General features: G+C 38.5%; 1 protein-coding gene across 4 annotated transcripts in view; it reads left to right on the top strand.

Annotated features, from left to right (window-relative positions):
* The window catches only part of BCAT1 (branched chain amino acid transaminase 1), a 112476-nt gene extending 88773 nt beyond the window's left edge, over nt 1-23703 (top strand). For all 4 annotated transcript variants that reach the window (XM_004775995.3, XM_004775993.3, XM_045073366.1 and 1 more), the window contains 4 exons: nt 2877-2962; nt 5865-6005; nt 8298-8372; nt 17440-23703. In XM_004775995.3, the coding sequence (XP_004776052.1) occupies nt 2877-2962; nt 5865-6005; nt 8298-8372; nt 17440-17481 (344 nt within the window). In that variant the 3' untranslated portion in view covers nt 17482-23703. The remainder of the gene's footprint in view (nt 1-2876; nt 2963-5864; nt 6006-8297; nt 8373-17439) is intronic.
* Nucleotides 23704-25830: the final 2127 nt, after the last annotated feature.

Raw genomic sequence — 25830 nt, 5'->3', positions numbered from 1 at the left:
CACACTCACTGCCCCTTTTGGACAAGATGGCTGTCCCAGAAAGGTATACCAAGTAAATAATCTGTCCTCATAGCCCAGTGCTGTGAACTGTAGCTATCCGTGGTACTGGGCCGGTAACTCATGTGGTTTTGATTCTAGTAACAGCGACCCTGCGAACAAGATCACACAGCACTGATTCTCTGCCTCACTGTGTCGCTGAGTAATTTACCAAACATGCTTACTATTCACAGCTGGAACAAACCATTTGACCTTGCCCTAGTCTCTGGAGCTACCCTGAAAATAAGACCCAGTTGTGTGGCTGAGTTTAGAGTTAGTTGGGAGAATGATCATGGCAGTGAATATTGCCACGGTCTGCGTGGGCCCCATGAGCCTTCTCAGACATCAGGCATTTGTAGACTTTGTTTGTGGCGCCCTCCTTCCTCAGATGTGTGCATGGCTTGCTCCCTGCTCTCCAGTCTTTGCCCACATATCCCTTTCTCAGTAAGACTTTCCTCAAGCATCTTAATAAATGGCAGGTTCCCTCCCCTATCACTCCTGGCATTTCCCTCTGCCTTCCCTCTTTTCTTTCCTTTTTTTTTTTTTTCCTCCATAGTCTCATGTATATTTAACATAATACTTGTTTGCCTCTACCTATTAGAAAGTAAACAGGAATTATGTCCGTTCTGTTCACTTTTATACGCACGGTGCACAGATAAGACAACTGCAGAGGGTAGGCCTTCAATATATTATTTGTTGAATAAATAATCCTTGTGCTGACAGTGTTTGGGCACTACAAACCCTATACAAACTATAATTTAAAAAAAATAATGAATTTTTTATTAGAAATTGACTTTGGGATGTCACAGATGACATCTGCCGTTACTGCTTCTAAATTCTTCATCTCCTACCAATGATTTCTTTGTCAAAAACAAGTTGTATTTGTAGGCTCTGTTTTCCTCATGTTGGGCAATCTGGAGCCAGTTCTGGCTCTTGTAAGCATGTTTGTGGTTGCAGAGGAAAATGAATATTTCTCACCCAAATGTTGTCATGTCATCATCTCTGTCTGGCAACCAGAGAAACAGATGTTCTGTGCCTTGACCTTAGGCTAGTGGTTGCAGTTTTGGGTGTTAAGTATATTTCACAGAACTGCACTTGCCCATCCAAGGCCTCTGTTTTTATTTAACTTTATGTAGTCTTAGAGCTCAGCAAGCTTTAGGAAAGGTCCAGTTCGGAGGCGCTGGAAGTATGTTTGTCTCTCGGTGTGGGGTCTGCGCACACACGCACACACACACATACACACAGATCCCCACATTTATGTGTCCAGCTAGCTAGCTATCGCAACACACAGGTTTATTTTGAGATCAACACTTCTAAACATGACAAAAAGTAGCCCTATGACCATTGCCAAGAACAAATTTTCTCCTTTCCAGAAAGTGGTTTTCAGCAGATGATTTTTAGAAACAAACTTCCAAAAAATCATACTGCTGTCTCCTAGGAAAAAAGGGTTATTCATTCATTCATTTATTTATTTTTTAATGCGGAAACACTTATTACGTACCACACTGGGCCAGGCACAGCACCAAGTTCGGGGGACACAGGCATGAAGGTAGGGTTTTGGTCTTTCAGACAGCTTGTTTGTTGGGGATGTCTGGGGGAACCACAGGGGTGTAGGGGAGCCCCGACCACAGGATACTAAAAGAAAAGACAGTGGCCCCAGTGTTGGGACACATAAGCTCTGATCCTGACTCTCCCCCGGTGTCACCAATCTTGCAAGTCATTTATGTTTAGAGAGCCTCTCTCTTTTTCTGGAAAGTAAGGATTGCGTGAGGTGATTTCTGAAGTCCTTTTTAGCTACTTAAACTGGCTTGGGGAGCTTACGGAAACCACTGTGATTTCTACAGTTCTTGCTACCTGGCAATCCTTTCAAGCATATGCTGTTTATTGCTCTGCAAGTAAACGATAAGCAGCATATCTGTTACAAGGTTCAACATCTTTATAGAGTGGTGATTTAAGGCTTAAATTTCCCCCCCTAGATTAGACTCCTGGGTGCCAGATGTGGGGAGGAGAAGGGGAAGTTGAGTACCAGACTTTTCCTGTAAGGAGAGCTTGTGCGGTTGTCGGATCCCGCAGACAGATCATCATACCGGCCCCCGTGTTGGTTAGTAATGCATGTGATCCTTCTCACAGTACAACAGTGTCTCAGCCTTGGCTCTCCATGAATCACACTTGGACTTATGTTTTGATCTTTTGGATTTCTTGTTTTCCTCTCTTTTTCTTTGTTAGCCATATCCATGCTTGAGCCTACCTTGAGCGCATTAACATTTGAGTCATAGAGGTATGAAGTCAGTATCTCTCCCTCTTTGATGTGGATATCCCTCCAGGTTTGAAAATCATTATAGATAGGGATACCTCTAAAGGGCAGTGTAGAAACGGTGACCAACCTGAAGAAGCAAACGTACTTCCTGTCCTCCACGGGAGTCTCAGATGGTTTGGTAATAATGATCAGTGTTCCTGTATCCAATCCAATCTAGGTACACGATCCTAATCACTAACCAGCGTTAATCCACGGAGGTAAATTTTGACTTCAGAAGGTTCCTCTTACTGTTTGGAAGTGGAACATCTTCTCAGGTTTTACTAGGCAAGGATACATTGAAGATGATTCGATGAGTGGCTTTATTTCCTTATTCTTCCTCCTCCTCTTTTTTTTTTTTTTTTTTAAATAAAGATTTACCTGGAGTGCGAATTGATTTGGAAAGTTAGGTAATGCAGACTGGTAACATCATCTTCATGTTTATTATCAGCAAAGTTGCGAGAAACAGTTTTTTTTAAGTGGCTGTTAATATAAGGCATGGCTAATGTCGTTCAAGTTTGAAAATATTCCAATTTCTAATTGACAGAGGAAGAACTGGCAACTCCTCCACTAGATGGCATCATTCTTCCAGGAGTGACGAGGCAGAGCATTCTGGACCTGGCACGCAAGTGGGTGGGTGCCTTTGACAGGAACAACTTTATAAGCATGAAACAAAAATCAATCGAAATAAGCCCGGCTTCGTGTCGAAATAATATTCTGTCGTTCCATCCAGTGTTATCTAATCTTTAAATCTGAACTTGAGCCGAAATAACTCTTCCAGATGGACTGTCTTGGCAACACTGCTAAATAAGTATTGTCTGTAGGAAGGGCGGAGAGAAAGCAGTTTGGCGAGTTATCCTAGTGAGGAAGTCTTCTAGTACTAATCTCACACTCTTTGCCAGGTGTCTCCTACCAGCTCACCTGGTTTATACTCCACGTGCTACCATTTTGCCCATCCTAAACTTCTCACATCTGAGTGTGTTGTTTCTAGTCGGCAGCGATTTCTAGTTCTGCCCTTCCTCTATTTATTCCAATGTAACCATGCTAGTCAGAGAAATTAAAGAATTTTACTGACATATAAATGTTTACTAACATCACATTATTAGTTTGGCTGCCTTTTTCCCCCTTCCTTCCTGCCCCCTGTCCTCCCCAATTCACATACATGCTTATTTTAAAGTCAAAACACTCAAGCAAATGTAGTTGTTTTCAGTAGAGCTTCTCATCCATGTGACACAGGCAAGCACGTTAAGCCATTTGGTATTGAAATGACATTTATAACATACTCAAGATGAATGTTGGAAGAGTTGGTTATCTGGCAAAGGTTCTTGGATGGAACTTTTGACCCGTGTGTTACAGTGGTCTCCAAGGGACATGAAAAGACTTTGAGCGCACTGTGGTCAAACAGTATTAATAGCACAAATGTTTGGGAACGCACGTATTTTCTAGGAGAGGACTAGCATAGTTTTCTGGAAAAAGCTTTGGAAGTAGAGGAAATGTGCTATAAATAATTCTACAAAACTCTGAAGTAGACAAGACCCAACTGCCACATGCCGGCTGGCACATTGGGCATGACATTTGCAAACTGTTGGTGTCATTTCAAGCAGCTTGCCCTGTCCTAAATATGTTTGCAGTTGGAAAGATGTATTTTCGAAGCTCAGTAATTTTTGTTTTATTAAAGAAAAAAAGTCAACCATGTACAGAAGGTTTGATGACAAGCTGCAAGTGGAAATGCTTTCCCACACTAATGATTTGCTAGCTCAAAAAATAGGTCATTATGGAGGAAGTTTTTCCTCGACTCCTCAGCTGTAATTTATTTTAAAAGCTATTTGAAAACAGTGAGACATAAATGCCAAGAGGCATGTGGGGGGTTACCATTACTTGCCAGACAGGGGAAATTGTCCAAAGATAAGTAAGGGTGAGCAGAGTAAAAACAATTCTGTTTATTTACAAGAGATTTTTTTCTTCTTTTCCAGAACACAGAGCTCATCTTGTTTTCAGTTAACTTGGCTGATTTTCTGGAATGAATTTATTTATTTATTTATTTATTTACCTTTGAACAACATAATTGCAATTGCAGACTGAGATAAATTGAAACTTGCAAAAAGCCATATTTCTATTGCAGACATATTTTCCTACCCTTTCAAATCATACTTACAGCATGATACCTTCTTCTTCTAATGTTTTAAATCTTGCCAAGGGCTGTGATTTTCATTTTTATCGTGGATCTGTATGTTTTTAAAAATACTCTCATCTTATTAAAAAAGAAAGCAACAGAGAATATTTTTTTTAAATAAGATGAGACAGGCTTTGAACTTTAACCATTAACATAAAAGAATGAGAATGAAACAGATTGAAGAATGAGTATTAAACAGATTGTTTAAGCAAATAGCTTAAAAACATCAGGTTTTTTTTTTTTTTTTCCATTTCCTATCTTCAAGCAAATAAAAGTTCAAATGGTTCGGCAGAAGCTGATGAGGTTATATCAATAATTCAGTGATGAAATCTGACCTAAGGAGATACTAAAGACAGGAAGAGGATTTCTGCTATAAAGTCAACTGAATCAGTGAATTTAGGAAGAAAGGAAATATACAGTGTAATTTCTCAAAGTCCAAGTATACTTTCTATGTTTTAAAATAATGAAATATTTCAGATAGTGAAACTCAGTCTATGTTTTTACTCCATGAAAGACCCAGTAGAGATAGAAGGAATTTTGGAGCCAGTCAGATCGGACCTGAGTTCAAGTTCAGTTTCTGCGCTTAAGTAACTGTGTGGATTTAGGGATGTCATCTAGCCTCTCCTTGAACCTAAGTTACCTTATCCTTGAAATGGGGATGATAATATCCCCCTTAAAAGTGAGAGAATTTGGCACACAGTGGGTGCTCAATAAATGGTAGCTGTAATTATTAATATTATATGATACATTCTTTTTTTTTTTTTTTAAAGATTTTATTTATTTGACAGAGAGAGATCACAGTAGACAAGAGAGGCAGGCAGAGAGAGAGAAAGGGAAGCAGGCTCCCTGCTGAGCAGGGAGCCCGATGCGGGACTCGATCCCAGGACCCTGAGATCATGACCCGAGCCGAAGGCAGCGGCTCAACCCACTGAGCCACCCAGGTGCCCCTATTTGATACATTCTTTTATGCTAAATAGGGTTCAAGACACTCTTAACATAGAGCGCACCCTAATTAGCATTGGGGGTGCCTTATCTTGTGAGACTTCAGTCTTGACAACAAATAAAAGACTAAGAAACCTGGCCTGTATAAGCATATACCATGTATTTTATAGTGATAGTCTTATTTTATTCTCTCTGATCATCTCATTTAGAAATGCTGTGACCTCAAGTAGGTAGCTCAACACCTCTGTGTGTTTACATGGTAGTGGTGCTCCCCTCAGCTTTCCCTCACAGGACGAGTCTCACATTTGAGTTTAGTCAGAATATAATGTAGGAAGGTCAGTACCACTAGGGTTCTTTTTTTTTTTTTGCATACCTTTTCCTTGAAAATATTAATATTTTTATTTTTTATATTCCAAACAGGGTGAATTTAAGGTGTCAGAGAGGTACCTCACCATGGATGACTTGACAACAGCCCTGGAGGGGAACAGGGTGAGGGAGATGTTTGGCTCTGGTACAGCCTGCGTTGTTTGCCCAGTTTCTGATATACTGTACAAGGGTGAGGTAAGACTATTTCTTCACCTCCTGTCATTTCCAAGCATTTGCTTATAATTTAAGCCTTTAAATGTGTAAATGAAATGCTAGTTGGACCCAAGATGCAAAGGATTTTTTTTTTCTTAATATGACTTGGCAGTTTGTCCCAAGAAACCTATATTACCAAATTACTTACTCTCATCTTTCCAGTGATCTTGTGTGCACGCCAATCTTGGGGGGAGTCAGCTTCGTCCTCAGACAAGTATCATATCTGCCTTATGTCAGTGTAGGGATTGGAAATGTGCCAGTAAGTTACACTCTTATTTCTTTGTAATAGCTCACTAAAAAAGTTCTACGGGTAGTTAGGTTTCAATTTCTGGCTTCCAAAAGGACTTCCAAACTACTGGAGGAGTAAATAGGCATTTGAGGGTGCCAGGGTGGCTCAGCGGGTTAAAGCCTCTGCCTTCGACTCAGGTCATGATCCCAGGGTCCTGGGATCGAGCCCCACATCGGGCTCTCTGCTCCACGGGGAGCCTGCTTCCTCCCCACTTCTCTGCCTGCCTTTCTGCCTACTTGTGGTCTCTGTCAAATAAATAAATAAAATCTTAAAAAAAAAAAAAAGAAATTCATTTGAGTGATCAACTCCTACATTTATTATTATTATTATCTCTGCTATTGTCATTACTACTCAGACTATTTTATGAAAAATTTTCATTTGGCAAAGTTGGCACACATGATAAAATCCTCCAAAAGGAATTCATTCATTTAGTTGGGAGAAATTTTCTCCTCCCAATAAATTTAGTATGATTTAGTATGTGGTATTTTCATTCTTGGGGGGATTATGGGTTTTGGGGTTTGGGGGGGTTTGTTTTGTTTTGGGTTTTTTGCTTCCCCTTTATGACAAAGCTCCAATATTTTTTTTTTAAATTTTAAAAGATTTTATTTATTTGAGAGAGAGAGAGAACACAAGCAGGGTGAGGGGCAGAGATAGAAGCAGACTACCTACTGAGCAGGGAGCCCGATATGGGGCTCAATCCCAGGACTCCAGGATCATGGCTGGAGTTGAAGGCAGACATTTAACCGACTGAGCCACCCAGGCACCCTGAGCTCTGATATTTAACATCATCGTCTTATAGCTTAAATGCATGTGGGTATTATTCTTAAGTGTGAATTGGCTTAAATTAGTCATATTAAAAATAAATTAATAAATAAAAATAAATTTGGTTTTTAAATTTAGTGTAATTATTTTTCCTTAAAAGAAAGGATTTTCTTTTCTGATTTTAGTGGTGGCTGCTTCATTGCTTGAAATTTTCAAACGTGATTGTGAGGAATGACTTTTGACATGATTCCATCTATAGATTAATCATTTCAATGGAGAAGAATTGAATTATTATGTATCAATACTTACACGGATTATAAAGCTACTGTTTCACATTTTATTATGGTAGTATCTAGGTACATGCATCATTGGCCTGCTTTTTTAATAAACTTAAGTTGTCATTAAGTCAGATTTTTTTTAAGTCCAATTATTTCACCTCTAGAAATAAGAAGTTGATAAAGTTCGATGCATTTTTAATAGGTTTGTGTCCAAGGGCATTCATAGCTAACAGGTACATCTAATTATCCTGTTATCCCAAAAAGTATAAGAAGAAAAGTGGCAGCATGGGCTCTGTGTGTTAAAATCAGACTATCAAAAGCCTGTAAGCCAGTAAGGGCAGGAATGGGCATGACTCAGATATAAATTAGGAGCATGAAATCTCTCAGCACCCAATGTGACCATGCTGTCCAGCATTGTGGAGGTTGTGGCCCTTGGAGGTCTGACCTTGAACAGACATAGGTTTAGTCTTTTGTGAAGGCATAGACTTGCTTCAATTTATGTTCCCGCAATGATTTGCTTTAATTTGTGGCAAAATATTTTTGAGTTCTCATCCCCTGCTGGAAGGGTTAGATGAGGAGGCCAGTCATTCATCCTACAGGTTCTCAGAATCCTGAAAGGAATAGGATTCTTTATGTCTCCCCACTATTTTCGGTTCTCCTAGTTTCTCTTTGGTTCCTCACATCAGCCTAAAGACTGGCATATAAACCAGTTGTGCCCTAAAATCCCTTGGTAGACAAGAAACAACCTGTAATTGGCTAGTTTGTTTTTTTTTTTCTAATTCAGAATAAAAAAGAGTCTTTGGCATAAGGAGGTAGTCACGTTATCATGGTGCCATTCCTTATCTCAGTGGATATTGGATCCAATAGAATTGCTCAGTGTCTTACTTACTGGCACCGTCCACATGGATATCCTCAAGTTATACTGCATGTGGTTTTCTTTTGTAGACCATACACATCCCAACTATGGAGAATGGCCCAAAGCTTGCAAGTCGGATCTTGGACAAATTGACAGATATTCAGGTAAGGGCTTTCTCTTAAAATGTCATCTTATTTCAACCAGATCTTAAAGCCAAATCATGTATCAGTGGGAAGAAGAGAGTAGTAAGCACTGCCATTTGGGGTTAACAAATTAAGTTTGTAGAATTAAAGCACAGAAGAGGGATGCCTGGGTGGCTCAGGTGGTTAAGCAGCTGCCTTCGGCTCAGGTTATGATCCCAGTGTCCTGGGATCGAGTCCCACATCGGGCTCCTTGCTCGACAGGGAGCCTGCTTCTCCCTCTGCCTCTGCCTGCCTCTCTGTCTGCCTGTGTTCGCTCGCTCTCTCTCCCTCTATCCCTGACAAATAAATAAATAAAATCTTAAAAAAAAAAAAAAAAGAAAGAAAGCACAGAGGAAAACAATCGCCTGTGCTTCCAATGCTGGAATATAACCATTGTTAATTTTCGATGTCTCAACTTTCAGTATTTTGTGTTTATATAGTTTTAGATACTTTTTCTGACAAAATAGGGTCATACATGATTTTGTCACCTGCACTTTTTTTTCCACCTAGTAAATCATTTGCTTTTTTATATCAATAAATTTCTCAATTCCTTGTATAAAATGTAATTGAATTCCACTATATGGATGCACCACAACTTTTAAAGAGGTATTATTATTGAACATTTATGCTGTTGACAGTTTTAAACTGTTATGAACAGTGCAGTCTTTGATCATTTCCTTAGGATAAGTTCTTGAGATTTTAACTGTTGGGTCAAAGAGTGTGTATGTGTGTGTATTTTTAATACTGTTAACCTTGTTCTGTTTATGTTTTTCTGAGCAACAGTTTACAGTAGTGTCTCATTAGACAGTTAAGCCTATTTCCAGGCAGGCATATCAAGAACCAGGTAGTGAATGCTGGGTCATATAAAAGAGATTTTTTAGTAATTTGCGAACACCTTACAAGTTGTTGAAGGTTTCTCTTGAGCCCAGATAGCATCACTGCCACTCACTGAACATAGCCAGGGGACGCTGAGATTTATACTGAAATGTGAAATAAAGTTTGATAATTTGGGTGACAGTCGACAGTGCCAGGGCTTCAGCATAAAAGTTAGTTGGCAAAGCAGCAGACCCCTCCAGAGTGAGGTCCTAGGATAGTGATAAAAATGGTATTTTTGGAAGACTTACTCAGCAACATTTATGCAAAATTAATAATATTAAAAGGTAAGAATGATTGTGGTTTTTGAATTAATGAACTATTGCTCTTCCCCTCTTCCGTGAAGGCTATTAAAAGGAATATTCCATAAATGAAATAAATATCTTAATATTAGGAGACATATAATTTACTGAGTTGTTTTTTTACTCTTGTATATAGAGATAATTTGGAAGGAATTAAGTACAAATTTAATGAAAAATACTTAGATGTTTTAGTTATCTTTTTTTTTTACAGTTATCTGAGTAAACCTGATGAAAGTAGTAAGCTATTAGTGTTTTCGTCAAATAAAAAACATAAGTAGAACAAAAAAGTTTATAATTGGCTATACTACAGAAGCATTTATCCACAACAGAAGTTGAAAGATTTTTAAGAGGGGAGGTAGTGTCACTATGGTGATAAGAAAAGATCACTTTGGAAAATTTTCTGGAACAAGTTGTATATAAGACAATGTTTCATTCTACTGAAATTAATACACAAAACAAGAGATTTCAGAGTCCCCTCTTAGAGATGATATGGGATACGAAAAGTTACTTAATTTGATTTGGTTTAAAGGATTATAAGAAAAGGAAAAGAAGTTGACTAGGATGAGGCGAAAATCAAGCTGTATTAAACTTGAATTGGAAGAAAGATCTAAGCAGAGGTGTTTGATGGACGTAGTCCTGAAGCTTTAGCTAAGGCAGGCAAAAGTGGAAGTGTGTGTCATGCCCAGTGAGATCGTGACAAAATATATGCATCCAAACCCTAAAGTATAAGGAAGCGAGAAGCCCAAAGACATATTTTGGGGGCAAGATGACAAGCCATTACAAAAGTTCTCAGAGGATTTTTAAAGTAAGATTAGGCCTGAAATGAATGTTTTAATTCGTTCAGTAAATATATGTGTGGAGCAAACATTATGCAAGAGGCTCTTGTAGGTACTGGTGATGTAATAGTGATAAAAGGGATAAAAAAAATTAGAGATGTCTAAGCTATAGAAAGACAAATATTCAGCTTAAATGGGAAACCACATGAATATGTTTAAAAATAAAAGATATATATGAAGCGAGAAAGAGAAGAAACAACATTTTCCTCTTACCTGTATATATTCTCTATAATACCTGTGGCTGAGAAGAAATTAATAGGGGCACCTGGGTGGCTCAGTCATTAAGTATCTGCCTTCAGCTCAGGTCATGATCCCGAGGTCCTAACATCGAGCCCCGCATCAGGCTCCTAGATCAGCGAGAAGCCTGCTTCTCCCTCTCCCACTCCCTCTCTCCTGGCTTATGTTCCCTCTCTCACTGTCTCTTTCTCTCTCTCTGTCGAATAAATAAATAAAATCTTAAAAAAGAAATTAATAATTTCTCTTTTTACCATAGGTAGTAAAGTATAGTGGTAATAACACTAAAAACTAATGATACACTCAGAGCTCCTTAGCAACAAGGAAAGAAAGGGATACATGAAGTAATACAATGATTCTAAATTAAACCACAGACCAGAAGGACCAACTCTTCTCCAAATTGTTAAGTAACAAAGGACCATCCATTCAGAACCTAAGACCACATCCTTTTTCAATTATTTTATGCCTGTGAGCATGGAACCTAAAGTTTCAAAAGTATCCTCTTATAAGATGGCAAATTGGTGCTGTCAACGAAGCTACGGGTATCTGTTTCTCTCCAGAAAAATAACTTAAGAGATTATTGAGGAGAAAAGCATAGAATTGTATCATGTTTTACTTTTGATCTCTTTGTCATTACATGGAAACGTGGCCATTTCCTACAAAGTGCTCTGGTAAATTGAAGAAGAGGAGAAAAACAACAACCAAAAAACCCTCAAGATTCTTGCCACTGTGACCTGGGGGGGTAGGGGGAAATTCCTCTTAACCACAGATTTGCTTTTCATTTAACTTGTGTATTTCTGTATCTGAGTTAGAACATCTGAGGTTAAGCATTCATTGCATTTGGCTAATTTTCCATATAATTCCATGGGTTTTAGATTGCCCTAAAATACCTCTTGTGAGAGGAGCATTTCAAATGACAGTCTCTTTTTTTCTTTTTTTAAGCAACAAACAAAAACACATTTGTGTTACTTATTTTTTTTAATCTTGAAATCTATATATTTTTAAAATTTTTTATTTTTTTCAGTGTTCTAAGATTCATTGTTTATGCACCTCACCCAGGGCTCCATGTATGTTCTCTCCTTAATACCCACCACCAAGCCCTTCCAACTCCCCACTCCAAAACCCTCAGTTTGTTTCTCAGTGTTCACAGTCTCTCATGGTTTGTCTCATGGTACTTAACCAGACTTAACCTTGGAGAACATGAGCCATATTGCCAATATCTCTTCTCTCCCATGCCTCTTGGCTAGTCTGATTTCTCACCATCATATTCACCTATGTGCCTGACATTTGGGGTCTTCTCTGTTCTCCAATATGCTCTGCTCTCGGCTGCTTCTTCCTGCCTTCCTCTACCTTCTACAGTCTTCCCACTTGAGAAGTTATTGGTTGTCCTTCAAGACACAGACCCTTGAGGAACCTTTAAAATCTCTTTTGAACAACATCCCTCTGCCCCAGTACAAACACCTATTCATCCATTCAAATATTACTTCTTCCTCCAGCTTCCATAGCAACTGGAATGATCACATATGGCCTTTAATTTATATTTAACTAGTCACACACTTGTCTTTGTTCCAGGTTGTTTCAGTGTAAGCACTGTTTTATTTCCTTCTCGTAACCCCGATATTCAGTGCGGGGCCTGGGCTACAGTATGGACTCCGGGGTGCTTCTGGCATCGATGAATGAAGGAATGAACAAGTGAGAGATATACCAGACAAATACTGAAGAACAGAAATGTGTTGCTCTTGTATATTAACACATTCTGAGGAGAGGTGGGAGGAAGGTCTTGATTGATACCAAATTACTTTTTCAAGAGAACTTTCAGAGGTCCTGATTTTAGATTTTTTTTTTAAGTGAAATACACATACCAAGACTGCTATCAGGATCAGACACAAGCTGGACGCTGGGTCTTAGGTATCAGGACGGTGTGTTCGCGTAACTACCAGTGCTGCTCTTGAGGGTTTAGAAGGTGGGGAGTAGGGATTGCAAAGACCTGAGAGGTGAGGTCCTAAGTAGATAAGGAAGAGGAAAGCCCAGTGAGATAGGAGCAGGCTCTGTATTGATTGGAGGCCACCAGATGGAACTTCTTTTAAAAATCTGTTTTCCCGGGGCGCCTGGGTGGCTCAGTGGGTTAAGCCGCTGCCTTCGGCTCGGGTCATGATCTCAGGGTCCTGGGATCGAGTCCCGCATCGGGCTCTCTGCTCAGCAGGGAGCCTGCTTCCCTCTCTCTCTCTCTCTCTGCCTGCCTCTCTGCCTGCTTGTGATCTCTCTCTGTCAAATAAATAAATAAAGTCTTTTTTTAAAAAAATTAAATAAATAAATCTGTTTTCCCCATTAGTGACTACAGCTTTGTGGAATAAGTGACCATTTAGTGGTCTTGCATTTTTTTTGTTTTCAGTGGAACAGCGTGATAGTTTTTAGTTCCCTCCCCATCACTTGCCCTTGCTGATGTCCTGAGTTGTCCTCCTCTTTGTATGCATACTAAGCGAACAGGGCCAGATTGCCTTGGTGACTCATCCCTTGACCAGCTTCCCAGCCCCTGCTTGTTCCCGACTACACACTTCTCCATGTTCCAGGATTACAGAGCTTTGCAGGCCACTGAATAGGATTTAGAACAAGAACAGCAAATTGTTACCTGGGGGGTAGCCCCCATTATATTTTTATTGGCATCGCAGAGAGTAAATGCATGACACATAGATCGCCCTTTCAAGTTGCTCAGAACTTTCTGTTGAAGGTAAAAGGCATTTTAGCAAAGGCCATCTACTTATTTGCCATATGTATGTTGAATGGGAAGTAACGAACGTGTTGTTAGTCGTGTTTTGGTGTAGTGTTCTTCCTGGAATTCATGAAAGGTGAAATTTCTGCACATCACATAGTTAGGATCAGAATGTCACCACGCAGGCTCAGTCTGATTTGCCGTGTTGCTTTAACTTCATCTTGGATTCCAGTGAACAAAGTCAAGTCAGTGTGACTTAGAGTAGACCTGCCAAATGTTCAAGGTGTTGACCTGTACTGTGGTTTTATAATCACCCTGATGATGCAATAAGGACAGCCTTGCCCAGGCAGGCATATGTGTTCTTTCTCCCCCTCTGGACACCTACTTCTGAGAAAAGAAGATAATTTCTATTTTTTTTTAAGATTTTATTTATTTATTTGACAGAGAGAGATCACAAGTAGGCAGAGAGGCAGGCAGAGAGAGAGAGGGGGAAGCAGGCTCCCCGCCAAGCAGAGAGCCCGATGCGGGGCTCGATCCCAGGACCCTGAGATCATGACCTGAGCCGAAGGCAGAGGCTTAACCCACTGAGCCACCCAGGTGCCCCAAGATAATTTTTATTTCTACTAAAATTTGTCTCCTCTGCTTTTGACTTATTTTGCTTTGAAAAATTAAATTGAATAATTTATCATCCAAATGAAAAGTTTGATTGCTAACTGCCTAGGTGTAGATATTATAAATGACCTGTATTATCACCTCTTGGATGCATCTCAGAATGCTGTAATTTTACATAAAAGCATAAATTACAGGAGTCAAGGGGTAAATCTTAGTATGATTATGTAGGTTCTTGGAGTGATATGACCTATGACTCATTGTAATCAAAATTGATTTTTGACTGTTTATAAAACTAAAACAACTAATTGGAAGCAAGTTTACTTTAACTGATGAGATTCAAGATGAAATTATGGTGGGCATGAATCACGGTAATATAGATCTGCTAAAGTGTCAATATGATGACACTCAATTGTTATTAATGGCGTAAGTGTCTAATGTATTAATAGGAATCCAAGTACGAGAAATAAAACATATTTTGATCCTAGCTTAAATCATGTTGGCACCATTTATCAATCAAGCAGAATTTGGGAATGTTTTATCCAGCATTCATCATGAATCAGCAGTTCATAGTGGGAAGCCGCACTCTTTAAGCAACTCTTTCTCATAGGGATTCAGCAAGTCACTTAGAGTCATTGGGCTTCCTTCATTCTTCTTTTTCTGTATACCAGAAGATTGTAAGTAGACCCATTCTTGGCTTCCAGGATTTTTACCAACAGATTCTGCTCTTTGAGGTCTCTAAAGGTCTTCAAGAGGAACATAGCACATAGAGTGTGTAACATAGAAGAAATAGCAGAGGCAAGAGCCCTCGGCTTATGATTTAGAGTTTTCTAGAGCCATTTTAATGTCATTATATGTAAAATGAGAACATTGGCTTAAAAAGTTCATTGCTCTTCACACTTGATATTTTTTTAAGACTTTATTTTTATTTATTTATTTGTGAGAGAGGGAGAGAGAGAGGAGGGTCTGAGTGGGGGACGAGCAGGGGTAGAGGGACACACAGACTCGTGCACTGAGCCCAGAGCGACGCAGGGCTCGGTCCCACAACCCTGAGATTGTGACCTGAGCCAAAATCAAGAGTCAGACCCTTAACTGACGGAACCACCAGCACCCCCACACTTGATTTTTAAGCAGCAGGATTTTCTACAAAAGAAATATTTCCTGGAATCCCAATATACAAAGCCAATCAAAGTGGAATTGTTCTGAAGTAAAAATCCAGAGCCCTGCTTATTTTACTCATCCCCTGCATATTTATTTATTTATTTATTTATTTATTTTAAAAGTTTCACTTTTGAGTGATCTCTACAACCAATATGAGGCTTAAGACCCCAAGATCAAGGATCACATGCTCTACAGACTGAGCCAGGTGCCCCAAATCCCCTACACTTTAGAGGATCACTAAAGTTCTTCCCAATTCAGAACTTCAAATGTTTTGTATGAATTTCAACTGAACTTATATTAGGACTGAAAGGCCAGTTCATGTGAAAAGGGGACATCATGTGAGTGATTTAGGCAAGCACGTGGTGGCAGACATAATGGCTTGCTACTCTGGGTGGTGGGGAGAGATGCTCCAAGTCCGTCTCCACACACGTGGTTGTGTGAACATGTGGTGGGAATTCCAGAGAGTAGCCAAGAACACAGAATTTGGTGTGAGAGAGACCTTTGGCTAGAGTCCGGGCTCGACCATTTGCTAATTGCCTGAGTAGGTTTTTTAATCTCCCTAATACAGTTTTCTTATCCATAAAATGAGATTGATAGTCGCACCTGCTCTCTGCAGTTGCCATGAGCATAAATTTAGTATTAAGTCTATAAAGCTCTAGCGAAATAAGTCAATCGGAGAAAGACAACTATCCTATGATCTCCCTGATATGAGGAAGTGGAGAGGCAACATGGGAGGTTAGGGGGGTAGGAGAAGAATCAATGAAACAAGATGGGATTGGGAGGGAGACAAACCATAAGTGTCTCTTAATCTCACAAAACAAACTGAGGATTGTGGGGGGAGGGGTGTTGGAAGAACGGGATGGGGTTACAGACATTGGGGAAGGTATGTGCTATAGTGAGGCTGTGAAGTGTGTAAACCTGACGATTCACAGACCTATACCCCTGGCGATAAAAATACATTATATGTTTATAAAAATTAAAAAAAAAAAAAGAATGACATTTAGGATCACAGGCAGAAGGAGTAACAAGCTGAACTAAAAATAGAATTTTTGTTTTTTTAAGTAAAGAGACAGTTATTACCTCTAAAAAGCAAGAGTATAGGGTGAAGTAGAGGTAAATTTTTACTTTTCAGATTCCATTATTGGTAGAGTTTGTGTTTGAATGTTATTTTTATAGCTATTATAAAGATAAAGGAGTGGGAACCCAATGATTACACAATATTCATAGTCGCATAGCTGTTCGAAACCTGTTAACTGTGTAATTTGTTTACTTAAATTTGGTGTAGTAGACCAGATCATCATTACATTCAAATCAAGTTTACACAAAATAAATAGTATTAAAATGAAGCATAGAAAAAGACTTACAACTATAGTCAAAGTTCTATTTGTTTTTAAAGTATTTAATACAATAAAATTCCATTTCAGTTAAAAAAAAACAGTCTATAAAGCTCTTGGCACCATTACCTTTCCAGGCAGTACTTGCTCAAAGAGTGAGAGTTCATTTACACACAGGGATGTTGAAATGAATGCATGAAGGAAAGAACAAATGAGTCAAAACTATCTTTCTACTTCTGACATCGGGAATATCTTCATTTATTTCAGTTTTAAGTATATGAAAATTCAGGTCTGTGACAGCAAATCACTTGCTAATGCAAATAATCAAATTTTGATTGCGATGTAGTTCCATAACTTTTGAAGGAATCAGAAAAATTGGAAAGTTAACATAACACAAACAACTTTAATTTCGAGAACAGAGCTGCTGTTCAGAGCCACAGGGCTTGTCCAAATAATATTTTCCTCTGTGAACACAAAACACTCTTGAGAAAGGGGCTTTTAGAGCAGTGACTCTCAATCTTAGCGTCAGAATCACCTGGAAGTGTTGGCTGAAGCCTGGTTGCTGGGACCCACCCCCAGACTTTTTTGAGTCAGTGAAGTCTGAGCTTGGGTTTAAAACAAGTTTCCTGGTGATACTGATGCTCCTGGTCTATGGGATACACTTGGAGCATCACTTCTTCGGAGTAAGGACAGGAATTAAATTTAACTCAGCTACTTTATTTGGACAGCAGAAGCTAAATATGGAATGGTAATAAAAAGGCATTACTTCAAGACCTATACCAGCTATAAGTTCTGAGTTTAAAAATTTGTGATTCTTTCCACATATCTGATGCTTTCTCTCTAATCCTATTTTTAATGTGAATATGCTTTTAATGTTCAAAACAGGAGCATACCTGTTGTACAATGTTGGTGGTATTAATGAGTTGGAAAGCGATTTCTGCACTGTTAGCTTTTTGCACTTAAACATGTTTTCTTGCTTTTTTGTTATAGTACGGAAGAGAAGAGAGCGACTGGACAATCATAGTGTCGTGAATGGAAAATACAGGATATCATCTGTGTGCTGTTGAGACAGACTGTTGCAGCTGAATTACGACAGATTTCTTTAGTTACCTGTTTTTAGTTGTGCATAGTATAGTTTGTATTGTCGGTGTTACCTGGGTGATTGTTTCCTCATGCTAGAGAAGACGAATTGCAATCAAGAGCTATTTTGTAAACTTGGTAGCAGAAGCTTACTTTACCTTCTCTTGGAAAGATGATCATGTAAGCCATATAGCATAGAATTTTCCTCAATAATCGTAGTGCCTCCCTTAATACTTTACTCAGATACACCTGTATTTGTTTATTCCTTAGCATAAGTTACATTTTCCTCAACCAAATGAGTTTGTGTTTGAAAACTGATCTGAGTAAATTTCCTGGGTAACATTTCCTATGATGTATCTTCATCTTCAGAAAATGGTTCGGTTTTTGGTGTTTTTTGTTGTTGTTGTTTGTTTGTTTTTTATAATTAAGACTTCAAAAAACTAGTTCTCTGCCCTTCACATTTTGTTTGCAGCCCCACCCCACAATGTCCATCTCAAGGTAAATCTCTCCCCTTCTTCCTGATGTTGTCACAGTCTGCTCCAAGTTCTCCTTGTGCAGAGGCAAGACTTGTGCACATTTCCACCATTGCCCTTTCTGCGGTGTGTTGTAATTGGCTGTTTGTCAGGCTCCAGTACAAGACGGAGGGTCTTGTGTCTGAGAGATCTTTGCGGTCCCCTGCCTGGCATATAATAGATACTCATTAAATAATGAATAACATTTAGCTTCTATAGAAGTGTACCACCTTTGTTTCTATATTATGAAACCTCTTTATTAGAATTCATGGTTGATTCTGACATTGTGCACACGTACCTCATATTTGCTTTATTTTCCAGGGACTACTAAGTCATTAGAGATACTCAAAGGCCTAGCTTGTTGGAGGGCTTATTTCGTATTTGAAAACTGTCTTGAAATTGAAATAACAGCTCCAGCAAGGTCATGCTATCATACCAACCAAATGGAAATGACATTTGTTAGGTGTTAAGTACAAAATAAATCCTCATCTCTAGCTTTTCGGTAGAAAGCAAAGAGGTATACTTTGCTTTTTTAGGTGTTCATTTCTGTTGAATGGGGATTGGATGATCACGTGATTAGGGCCCAGGGAGAGCAATTCTAGATGTTATTTTCTTCATTTAGGAGTTGTGAGTTAGAATTGATTCCTGGTTTATCTAGGGGAAAGTCAGATCTTGCTAGAAAACATTTACCCTTGGAAGGTCAACTCTCAGACATTATATTCTGGTTTCCCTCAGTTCTAATAACTTTCATCTTGCTGATCATATTTCATTCTCTTTTCAGAGGAAGGGAAAAAAAAACATTCTAAAAGTTTGATGTGTTAGAAAAATTTCCTTAAGGCATTTAGCAGAACATAGCAAATGGGGCTTTGATTCTTTTCCAAGACTTTCAGCCATAGGGTCCTTTTAGATAGGAATGGTAAAATGAAAATTAGGAAAGTATAAGATAAAAAGGAATAGTAAAAATATCTTTTGGGGGGCTTTTAATTGGTGAACTGAAATCTTGGAAGAGTCTGTTCTTTTCAGGCCTCAAGTACTTTAACTGTCCTCTACACACATTCACTGAATTCTAAGGGTATGCACTTGCCTTGGCTAAATCCCGTGACCTCATTTTTAACTGAGTAATCCAGAAAAGACTTAAAGGTAATTCTAACCTGTCAAGTAGCACTTAATAACTAGACTCACATTTCTATGACAAACGGAAATCATTTGTTTGCCATAAATACATTTTATACTTTGCATCTCTAAATTTAGTATGGCAACACATGTCCGTCGTAGAAGTTAGAGAACAATATGTCTTGACATTATGTCTCTATAATTTCTTTCATCAAACCTTAAGAGCATTTTAAGCCCTTTCTACCAGATGGAGTGAAAACGAAGATATACATTTTAAAAAACTGGAGGTCTCCTAAAACAGAGAACACAATCTGCCATTCTCTTTTAAGTAATAAGACAGAAAATTGACCTTGACACTAACTTGTTAAATAGATTTAAAAGGAACATCTGCACATCTTTTTTCCTTGTGCACTATTTGTTTAATTGCAGTGGATTAATACAGCAAGAGTGACACATTATAACTAGGCAATTATCCATTCTTCAAGACTTAGTTATCCTAACACTAATTGATCATTTATGGCGTAAGATAGTCTAGCATTAGGAACATGTGAGGCTAATCTGCTCAAAAAGATCAACAAATTAATATTGTTGCTGATATTTGCATAATTGGCTGCAATTATTTAATGTTTAATTGGGTTGATCAAATGAGATTCAACAATTCACATGTGCATGAATATAAACAGAACTGGTGGCACTTAGAATGATAATGATTAACTTATTTTGCATGTTCTCTTCCTCCCACTTTTTTTTTTTTCAGTTTTTACATTTCAGACCAAGTTTGTCAGCTTTTTCCTAAACACATGGGTAGAAACCAGGATTTTAAAATGAAGTGTTCAGACATAAACAAAACTTGGGCATTTCCTAAAGAGACTTGCTCTTAGAAATGTTCTTGGTTACAGTGATTTATTAAGGATTCCATTCATGACGCACCCAAAGAACCAGCCACTGCAAGGGTATGTGGCTCACTCTCTGGGACCTGCAACCCGCAGGAATGAATACACTAATACCTGTTTTTACCTTTGCTTTCAAAAACACAAAGGAAGAAAAAAGGGAAAGAAATAAGAGAAAACTTGTTAGGTAATCATGGGTTTTGTTTTGTTTTTATTTTGTTTTGTTTTGTTTGGTAAATACCCTCTATTCTTTTCTCAAAATATTACCATTAAAAAAAAAAAGGGTCAGCAAGATAGCACAGCATAACACCACCTACATGACATGCAGAGTCAACGCTCCCAGAGTTAGGAGAAGCCTACATTAGAGCCATAAATTAACTTCTTCATTGTATCCATTTTATCGCTTGATGTGATTGTACCTAAACGAGGGGTCTCGCTTTCCTCACATCAGCACTCTTGAACACTTGAGGTGATTAGTGAGTGTATCTTGGTGGAAAGAATGGTAGGAGCCTCTTCATTAAGGTGGTAGGATCAGCTCCCTCCACTTTAGGGGAGATGAGCTATAAAATCAGGCACCAGAATAAGTTTATGCTCCCCATTCCCACTCAGCACTCAGTCACTGTGTTCTTTTTCCTTACAAAATTCCTGTTTGAAAGTATATGTTCAGTTTACCATTATGATTGGGAAAATGTATTTTAAGCAGAAAGTGACAATGCTTGTCCACTTTATCTTATCTAAAACATTTAAGGCAATCCGGATTCATTAGAGAAACTAAAGCGAAGGGCTTTAGAGAGACATTGTAAGCATCCCCTATTTCATGTTCTGATGCTAAAAGCGATCAAAGAATTCTTTGTAATGTGGATTTCTTCTTATGTGGCTATGCAGAAGCTTAAGTTATAAATAGTAATGCTCACAAATAGTTTTCGTGGATACTTTATAGCAGCTGTCACTTTGTTTTACCACAAATAGAATTTGTTCACCTATTTTCCAGGTATCTCCCCCCAAAGGAGACAAAGAGTACCAGCTATTTGATAAGCATTACTTATGACAAACATCATAAACACTATAGTTCATTTGGTCAATTAGTTGGATAAATGTTGTATACTCACAAATTTGAATCTAACATAACTAGAAATAGGGATTAGGAAGTTAGTTTTAGAAAATAAATAGCACATAGACATTATATTCATGGAGTTGATACTCTACTACTTAAGCAAATTTTTAGATAAAAAAAGAAATATTTAATGCAGTTAGATAGTAAGGAGATGACAGCCAGAACACATCTCTCATCAAGAAATCACAATGAACTTTTTCATTTCATTTTTTTAAAGGAAATTTGTCCCTATTTTCATTCCTTCCTTCCTTCTAGTGTGAAACTACTCAGTGGGGTTAGTATTTAGAGGTTATTTAGCCACTGCCTACATGGTGTGAATTCCCTCTTGGTTTACTGCTTACTGCCAACCTATCTAGTGCCTTTGTTAACTACCTTCTTTGGAGCAGTGTTAACTTGTCGTAGTTCATCTGACAAAAGATCACCTTAAATTAGAGCATTTTTTCTTGTCTTAAACTCAAAGTCTGGATTATTGAAATAAAATATTCCTAGGATGTGTTTTTCTGGAAAATATCTATAATGAATCAAACTGTTTAGAGTGTTAGCTTGAAAATGATGAATCCAGGTACTCAGAAAAATCACAGGTGGAAGAGTAATATAACAATGATTTTTCATGGTTTGAGGTTTTAAAAGAAAGACCATTTAAGGTATTGCAATGAGATTATCATATTCGTCATTGCCAAAACACACTTTAAGAAATTTAAGGCTAGAAGAAAGTGATTTTTCTCTTCCGCATACATACTCTATGACAGGACTTCTCAGATATTAATTTGGGGAGGCTTGATTTTAAAAAGTCAACAAGATATAATAGCATTTGTGGGTAAATAATTCCCTGGGATTAAATATAAGTAAATATATTTGGATTAGTGAATGGTAAAGGCATGAAATTCAGTATTGGAAATGAACCAGTCTTTAAAATCTGGTGAGTAAAATGACAGAAGTCTTAAGCAATCGTATTCTGTCTGGAGCTATATTTTTCCTACCACCATACACCTTGTTATTAAGGCCTGGAACTTGGGTTGCACAATGTCCAGTTTCCAGAATCCACTGGTGGGACGGTAAGAATTGACGATAAGCTGTGGTATGAGAATGAATTGAAATCGGGTTTCATTGATGGATTTCTCTGCACATCCATTTCACAATGGCTAGCTTGCCTGTTACTAAATTAGGGGGAAAGAAACTTTTAGTTAGAGATGTCAGAAGTACTCAAGGTAGAGGAAGGATTGGGGGGGGGGGATCAAACTTGCTTCAGTGTTGTCCAGAGAACCTTTTCCTCATTCTGCCAGCCATAGGCACCTTCAACTTTCAACATAGGTGCCAAATACAAATAGTGCCAATGAGGAACAGGCTAAATAGAGTGGCCAGTTCCTCAGACATTAGAATTAGGCCTTGATCTTGAGGTAATAGTCTGATGCTCTTGTTACATGGAAACCACTTTACTACAACTTTAGGTAAGACTTTATTGTATAATTGCAACCATCTGTAAGATCTATTGTGTCATTTCTTCAACGATTTAAGATTTGTGAAGCTTCTTGAGACTGAAAAAATAAGTACAAGGAGTAGATTGTGCCTTTTGCCCTGCCCCCTCCCCTCCCTTAAAAATACAATTTACCACCATCCCATTTTCCTTGGTGAAGGTTAACTGAATATTGACATTTAGTTTTAAATTAAAATCATGTTGCAGTTTCCCCAAGTTGATTTCACAGTGGTCATTAAAGTCATTCTCAGGGTTAACGCAGGAATGCAAGTATCTGCCTCAATTTTTACTTCATTGATAACTTTTTGAAGAGTGCAGGAATTCTCTCAACTGTATGACTGTGTAAGTAGATTTTGAATGAACTCTTACGAATAAGCTAGCTAATCTGGATGTATCTATAAATTCTGCAGATGTTTCCCTGGTGACCTCTGAGAATGAATGATGGTTCTGTAGTGGACTCAAGTAGCTAATAAACGGAGCCTAACCCACTGTTGTGAAGAATTTGCATTTGCTTGATAGTGGTGGCTGAGAGAAAATAAGTAGTTTGAGGAAGTAGTTTTTAAATCAGAAGTTACAGATAGAAACAGGAGTGTATCAGCTTAACTATGGAATTTTTAGAATGTGTTCTCGTGCGTCTAAATCTAATTGCAATGAAAACGCCCAGCCTTTCAGTCTCTCAAATTTCTCTAGTTGTGTAGTAATTCTTGAAATCCTCTTTAAGGAAAATCAAGGAGAACGCTTTGTAAAGAAGGCTTGGCCTTCTGGAAGAACTGTTTACAGGTTGTGTGAAAGGACTTAAACTCATTGAAAGTGTAGTGGAAATGTGGAGAACAATGTGGGTAAAGGAAACTACCTCACTCTTCGAAGGTTTTGTAGAAGCACAATTAAACCTCCTAAAACGGCTTTGTCACATATGAACCATCTGGTGTGAAAGAGCTCTATATTTGTAGTGTCTAAAGAACCTGGGATAATTGTATTTTGCTGGCAATAGACACATTATTGTTTGCAGATTCCTCATCAAATCTTTAATTACACACTTGTTTCTGCCATCAATAAAACAACTTAAAAGAATCCTGTTTGTGTAGTCTCTTGAAATCAGCATTTGTTGGATGCATGCAACATAGCGCTTAATTACCATTTCCGTAATGTTCCAAGGCTTTTGGTCATGGGATGTAAATGTAGTAGTGTATTTTTAAACCAAAATGGCATTGAGAGTGGGAGAAGAATTGAGCACACCAGAAAGACCCAAAACCATACACCTGGAGAGAATTTAAATAGATCTGTTTTCAAATATCTGGATAGAAATACTTTTAAGAATTGTCCTTTTCTCTGAGTATGGGTCTTTAGTAAAGTTTAGCTTTGTCTTAACTTTTACATAGAATAAGGGGAATAGATCGCTTCTTCCTATTCACTGCCCTAATGAATCTATCTCAGTGATACAACACTCCTGTACGTGGCTCACCAGCCTTAGAATTAAAAACACAGTATAAAGTGAAAGGCATTCCATCAAAACTCAAGGAACATGGACGATGCATCCTTTTAGTCAAACTGGACCCTTATAAACTGCTCTCAAATGCACATCTCTGAGAGAATGAAGCCAAATGCATTTTGAGGGTCACATATACTCATTTTTTTGTCATTTGGCCCAATGATTGCCAAGTACAGCAAAACCCAAGGTTTTTCATCGAGTTACTATAGACTGATTTAAAAGTGTCAAAGTGCTCAGTGACCCTCTTCTCCCAACCTTGTCAACCTGTGAACATATTAGCCTTTTTCAAGGATTACATGCAGAGTGCGGAAGGTCCAGGTGAAGGTTATTAGTCAAGGCCTCCTACAGCATCAATGTGCAAATCCCACAAGAGTGACAAAGATAGATCTGTCATTTCTGAGGGTGATGGCATACATTCACTGGAGCTTATAAGATTTATCAGTTGAGACAGCAGTCTCCTTCAGGGGACAAAGCATCTCTTCCACATCAGTTTACTAACAAGCCAAAAAAAACAACCAAAAAAAGGCTTGGAGGAATGGGAATTTTTCAATCTTCATAATTATTTTTCTACTAAGCTGATTCAATTTGATTGTAAGCATATTTTTAAAATCAAGCGTCTCGAGTCCACGACATGGCCTGGCATAGCTGCCATCATACCATGATGACTTCTCTTTAGATGAAATGTGCTCTGGTAGCCTGACTTCATTTATAATGGCGATGACTTGCAGGATCACAGTCTTGTAACCAAAAGACCCACAGCCAAGACGGAGACGCTTCTTATGTGTATGTTAGAACAGTCACCAGGCTTACTCTCTAGTTATGTCTGTATGCAACTGGGACCATGTTGACTGAAATCCATGGTCGTTCTCTCCGAAGTCACTAAGTCTCTGTGGTCACTACATCGACAGGATTTTTCTATGAGAGTAACTCGTGAAAAAAGTTCAGGTTTACAAGAATCAGGCAGAAAGTATCCCAAGTACAGTGTAGCTATTTTTAAGCAGAACTGATTCAATTGTGAAGAGCCATTAAACTGCATTTGTTTTATATTTTGTTTTTTAAAGATTTATTTATTTGAGAGAGAGCGAGCAGGGGAAAGGGAGAGGGAATCCCAAGCAGGGTCCCACTGAGCATGGAGCCTGACTTGGGGCCCCATCCCAGCCTCCTGGGATCATGACCTGAACAGAAGCCCAGAGTTGGATGTACAACAGATTAAGCCACCCCAGTTTCCCTAAACTGTATTTGCTTTAAAAATAGCTACAATAATCTAGTAAACATTTCTTAATATTCATGATAATGATAAACGGGGGTGGGGGATGGATACTTTCAATCTCTGTCTTCTTTCAAACCATGGCTGGAGGTAACAAAACCTTTTTCTTTTTTTAAAGACTTTATTTATTTATTTGACAAGAGAGAGAGCACAAGCCGGGGGATGAAGCAGGCTCCCCACTGAGCAGGGAGCCTGATGCAGGACTTGATCTCAGGACCCTGGGATCATGACCTGAGCCAAAGTCTGACACCTAAGGGGCTGAGCCACCCAGGCACCCTTAGGAGTTTCCTCTTCTAAGAAAGAAAACCATGTGTTGTATTATTCCCTTTTGACACAGGTATCTAATCCAAGGCATGCCTAGCATTCAGAAAATCATTAATTGAGTGAGGCGTCAACATTTGCCTGCTCTAATTGCAAACAGTGCTTAGGAAAAAGTAAGAAT

Source organism: Mustela putorius, unplaced genomic scaffold (assembly GCF_011764305.1).
Source record: "Mustela putorius furo isolate JIRA1106 unplaced genomic scaffold, ASM1176430v1.1 tig00537227_pilon_pilon_pilon, whole genome shotgun sequence".
Classification (NCBI taxonomy): Eukaryota; Metazoa; Chordata; class Mammalia; order Carnivora; family Mustelidae; genus Mustela; species Mustela putorius.
This window is presented reverse-complemented; position numbering and strand designations above follow the sequence as displayed.